Source organism: Medicago sativa, chromosome 3 (genome assembly GCF_051527215.1).
Source record: "Medicago sativa cultivar Bolivia chromosome 3, Bolivia_mono, whole genome shotgun sequence".
NCBI lineage: Eukaryota > Viridiplantae > Streptophyta > Magnoliopsida > Fabales > Fabaceae > Medicago > Medicago sativa.
In genome coordinates this window covers 7,556,799-7,562,798 of record NC_140751.1, presented here as the reverse complement: position 1 = coordinate 7,562,798, position 6,000 = coordinate 7,556,799, and the positions used below count along the sequence as shown (strand labels likewise).

Sequence of the window (6,000 nt, the reverse complement as noted above, 5' to 3'; positions counted from 1 at the left end):
ATATTCATTTGTGAGAGTAGCAGGAATGTAAAGTTGTGTTTGTGTAACAACGGTAGAAGTAGAAAAAAGTGAAGGGACTGGGAAATCATACAAAGCTAACTCATCTACCTGGTTTGTTAGCATGAGTTGGTGGCGTTTGGTTGACAATAGATGCCGGAGCCAGGGTTCGAACCCCAGACACTCCACTTATTCACTTTATAAGATGAATTTCAGCCATTAGGCTACTTGACCCAAAAAAAGAAGTTAAAGTTGTTTGGTTTCTTTAATTTTTTTTTTTAGTTTTAAAGCTATTTTTAAGTTAAAAATTGTTTGGTAAAATATTTTTTTTGAAGAATCTATCTATAAGCATGATATATATTGTTTGCATTTTAAATACATAAGAATTTATGATATAATATATTTTAGAAGAATTTATATTATATTTGTTATATTGTTGTTGTAATTTAAAATTACAAGTATAGTTTGTTACATATGAAAGTCTAAAATATCTATAGATTATTACTTTTATGAATAATTTATAAACTATTGTTAGTAGTTTATATACATTAGCGTATTAAAAAGAGCGAACACGGGTTATACATTCCCGTATGAATGCTAGTAGATATAAAGTATTGTATTTACAATTTTATCTTTTACAAATATTATTTAAAATATCAAATAAAAAAATAGATTTCATTAAAATAGGAGTTTCCCACTACAAGACTTATGGAACAATTTAAAGTGTCCACATAGAAAAAGATGATGAGGGAGGGTGTAGCATTTTCAAAACTTTAAACTGGATCAATGAGAATGGTTACGTCTTAGAAGCAAATTGTCCTTATAAAGGGGTGCTTGAACCACATGTACCTCTTGATGAGCGTCAGGTACACTATTTTCTTTTTTTATTTTATTTAAATTTTTATTTAAATCTCTAGCTTAATATTATTTTAATCTTTGAGAAATTATTTTATATGTGTTAACCAGATGGAGAACCTAAATGGGGTAAAATATATACCATATATTTTTCAATGAAAACCTAACATAACATTTAATTTAATCTTTGTTAATTGTAATTGCAGAACATCATATAGTGGAGTGCTCCTTTTAATCTTTGTTAAGTGTATCACAATTGAAAAGATTTAGAACTTAATATTGCAAATTGAAACAAAAAAAAGTGTTCGGAATTTTCATATATCAAAGTTAAAACTTAATCTTGAGCTTGATATTGTGAACAATTTTTGTCATAATGTGTTAGACAATCAAAAGTCTGCCATGATATGGTACTCGGCCGATGTGATTGTCTAACACATTATGACAAAAATTGTTCACAATATCAAGCTCAAGATTAAGTTTTAACTTTGATATATGAAAATTCCGAACACTTTTTTTTGTTTCAATTTGCAATATTAAGTTCTAAATCTTTTCAATTGTGATACACTTAAAAGAAGCAAAACGTTATCCACTTACACAAAAAGGAGCACTCCACTATATGATGTTCTGCAATTACAATTAACAAAGATTAAATTAAATGTTATGTTAGGTTTTCATTGAAAAAAATATATGGTATATATTTTACCCTATTTAGGTTCTCCATCTGGTTAACACATAAAAAATAATTTCTCAAAGATTAAAATAATACTAAGCTAGAGATTTAAATAAAAATTTAAATAAAATAAAAAAAGAAAATAGTGTACCTGACGCTCATCAAGAGGTACATGTGGTTCAAACACCCCTTTATAAGGACAATTTGCTTCTAAGACGTAACCATTCTCATTGATCCAGTTTAAAGTTTTGAAAATGCTACACCCTCCCTCATCATCTTTTTCTATGTGGACACTCTAAATTGTTCCATAAGTCTTGTAGTGGGAAACTCCTATTTTAATGAAATCTATTTTTTTATTTGATATTTTAAATAATATTTGTAAAAGATAAAATTGTAAATACAATACTTTATATCTACTAGCATTCATACGGGAATGTATAACTCGTGTTCGCTCTTTTTAATACTCTAATGTATATAAACTACTAACAATAGTTTATAAATTATTCATAAAAGTAATAATCTATAGATATTTTAGACTTTCATATGTAACAAACTATACTTGTAATTTTAAATTACAACAACAATATAACAAATATAATATAAATTCTTCTAAAATATATTATATCATAAATTCTTATGTATTTAAAATGCAAACAATATATATCATGCTTATAGATAGATTCACAAAGTCAACAAGAAAGAAATAATAAAAGTTCCTTAAAAAAAAAAAAAGTTCCTTCAAAAGTAAAAAAAAAAAAAAAAAAAAAAAAGTGAAATACATTCATCTTATTTATTGACACCCCTCTTTGTACCCTTTAAAACCCTTCTCACGAAACCTAGTTTTGAAATACTGTTATATATATTTCTACATAAAGCCTCTGGTAGTGTGGGCTACGATAGAAACCACGCCGCTTATCCTTATTAGTATAGGTCAACAATGGAGGTAATTCTACCATCAACGTCACATTCACTCTCTTCCGGCAATTCGCTTCAAATGCCACCACCACTCCCCACGCTTCCTTTCGACCTCATTGTCGAAATCTTGGGCAGGCTACCAGTGAAGCTCCTCCTTCAACTTCGTTGCTTATGCAAGTCGTGGAATTCTGTGATCTCTCACTGTAAATTCGCCAAGAAGCAGCTTAGCCTATCCACCATGCGCCACCTATACAACGTGAGCTACTCTTATACCTTAAGCAAGTGTGTTTTAACTTGTTACCCACTTGATTACGTTTCCCACAACGTAACCACTATGGTCACACAATATACAGGTCCTTTCAATTATTATGTTGAAGATTATTATATCGTTGGCTCTTGCAACGGTATCCTCTGTATTGCTTGCTACAATAAAAATTCAGTTATATTGTGGAATCCATCCATTAGAAAATTCAAGGAATTGCCCCCGCACCCTTTTCAAAAGCCGAGATGGTTTAGTAGGCTAAAAACAATATATGGTTTCGGCTATGATTCTTTTACAGATTATTACAAAGTGATTGTTGTTTCACATTTCGAGATGCGTAATGATAGCGGTAAGTGTGTTGACAAAATTGAAGTAATGATTCATACTTTGGGTACGGATATTTGGAGAAGCGTTCAAGAGTTCCCTTTTGGTGGTGTCCCTGTTGAGCAATCAGGGCATTTTGTGAGCGGCAAGATTAATTGGCTGGCTTCTAAACACTGGCTTAGAGAAAGTCCGTGCTTTATTGTTTCTCTTGATTTGGGGAATGAATCTTATCAAGAGATTTTGCAGCCTGAGTATGGAGAGGTTGATGAAGATAACTTCTTGACCTTGGGTGTATTGAGCGATTGCTTATCCATAATTTCTGGTCATGCTATTTGGATCATGAAGGAGTATGGAAATAAAGAGTCTTGGATAAAATTCTTTACTATTTCTTACATGCCAGATCCTAGTAAATATTATATTTTTACCAAGGCCTTATGTACTTTTGACAATCACCATCAAGTGCTTCTCGAGTCTACAAGGGATTGGGATACAAATTGGGATACGAAGTTGACTGTTTACAATTCTAGGAATAGTACTTTTAGATTTACTAACTTTCCAAACAAGGGTGCTTATAATCCAAGGAATGGTTCCCCCGAAGTATGCGTTGAGAGTTTAATATCACCTTGGTCTTGATGCTAGGATTCAAGTGCATCATGCTAGTTATTTTGTACTTGTTCTAATTAATGATTACTTTATGAATTATTGTTAATTAATGGTCAATTGATTCTCCAAATTGAGAAGTAGTAGTTATTCTCCTTTTATTTGTTTGTTAGATGGTTTGTGTTTCAATTGGATCCCATGCTTTATTTGTTTCACACACTTCCTGTTACTGTGATGTTAAGCGTTGTAAGCAAGATAGCAATATTGAGACTTTTTAGAATCCAATAGACTTTCCAGTAGAATCCTTCGGTTTTTGATTTGGTGTGTTCACCATAAACCATGTTTCTTTCAGTTCCTACCCAATTCGATTCAACCCAAACCACTTTTGATTTTAAAAAAACTTATTGCAATATAGAACTAAATTAACATCAGAATCATCAACTACTTATAACTAACATTCCCAGAATAGTAACAATAACAATTTTATATAATAATATGTAGTAAAAAGCAAGAATTGCATAACAATAATTGATAATTTTTAAGATTAATATTCATTGTGACAAGAATGCCAAATTTGAGAACTTTCAATTTTATTGGCCTGGTTATGAGAACTTGCAGTACTATCTAAGGTATAAATTTCCTCTTTATTTGGTTTTAACAATATTCCTTTTACTATGAGCACTTTCTAATGCTCATATTTCTTTCCAAGTTTATTGTTAATATTCTTCCATTAATTGTCATTTTAAATCCAAAACTAAGACTATAACCTCTCGAGAAAGTAGCTGATGTGGTTCATGAAGTGATTGATAAAACACTACTTCAGGTGTCCCAGCTTAACCTCTTGAGTTGAGCTATTATTGTTTAATAGTGAAAATGTCTCAATTTCACAACCAGTCAGAGATTCTGGTATTTTAAACTGGTCTTTTATCTTACTCAATGTATATGCACAGTTGGCATGAGTGGATATAGATGGTAGATAGATTTAATTGTTTGGATCTAATTGATTTAAATGTATATTCTGGTATTTTTCGTTTTGTCCAATAGACTCTGGTCAAGTTCATCATAGGCAACCTATAAAGCATAATTCAGTTGACTCCAGTGTTGGAACTGGAAACAGAAAGAGAGATGCTTAGTTGAAAGATAGTAAGAAGCAGTTGACCAAATATTTTGAAGATGAGATGGTTGATGGGTATTGTGTTTGTTCGTACTCAAGGGTTGGCTAGATTGAATCCTAAGACCGGAGAATCTAACAAATTGGCAGGAGGGAGCATATATATATATCCTGTAGTTTACTTGGCCTATGTTATTTACATTTTACAGGGAAAACAAGTAACGTACACTTGAGATATAATGACTCCCTTACTGATATACGCAAGCTTTATGCTTTCAGGTTCTGACAATGTTGAGGCTGAATTTCACATTTAGTGATGGATGTTGGGGTTTAGATCGTTAATTTAGACAACAAGCAGCTTTGACTGTTGAGGTTGGTGGGTGTTTACTAAGCTTCCATACCATATTACTGTTATCGAATAGTGCAACAAATTTAAACAAAGTTTCTATATATGCAAAGGTTGGAATTCAAGATTAGTCTTTTACTCTTGTGGATATACTTTCTTGATTATGGGTGTCTGTTACGAGATACCTTTTTAATCTTTCTCATGAGTGGAAGTAAATAAAAATCTTATCTTGGTGTTCGTAAATTTCATCCCCTACCTGATTACTTTCTTTATTACTTTGACTATTCCAATGCCGATGATTCTTTAATTGGTCAAAGCTTATTTGGTACCTTGCAATTCCCCCAGCCAAATCATTCACGGTTTGGAGAAAGACTCGTAAGAAGATGCCTACTGATAACAATCTTGCTAAGAGAGGAAAAATTCTGCCTTGAATGTGTAACTTGTGGTGCAAGTAACAAGAAAATGAAGATCATCTATTCCTTAACTGTTCTTTTGCCATTGCTATATGAAACTGGTTATATTCAACATCAATTAAAGTATCAGTCTCGCCTCTATCTTAATTATCTCTGATGTTTGTAATAGAAGTCGCAGCCTTCAGTGAAAACAGGTAATCTGCTCAACAATTGTCAGCATTATCAACAACATTTAGTTTTCAAGAAATACTTGTAGATTCAATAACATCAAACCAAATATGAAATATGAATTCTATCCAAGCATTGATATCTGCAAATGTTCGTTTGGCTGAAAATCTTACGAAGGAATTAACAGGGCCATCCATGGCTGACTTTGTATTGCTGAAAGCATTCGAAATTAGTTACAAGAAATATAGAAGTGTTGTGGCAGCCACCTATGCTCAATTGGACAAAATATAACACAGATGTTTCAACTTTGGAAAATCCTAGAAATTTTGCCATGGAGAA

The 6,000-nt window shown here is 31.8% G+C and overlaps 1 protein-coding gene across 1 annotated transcript; it reads left to right on the top strand.

Annotated features, from left to right (window-relative positions):
- The first annotated feature begins 2,459 nt into the window (after window positions 1-2,459).
- On the top strand, window positions 2,460-3,656 carry LOC146935355 (F-box/kelch-repeat protein At3g23880-like). Its single transcript, XM_085757614.1, has 2 exons — window positions 2,460-2,917; window positions 3,107-3,656. The coding sequence occupies exons 1-2, from the start codon at window positions 2,460-2,462 to the stop codon at window positions 3,654-3,656; spliced, it is 1,008 nt and encodes a 335-aa protein (XP_085613740.1).
- Window positions 3,657-6,000: the final 2,344 nt, after the last annotated feature.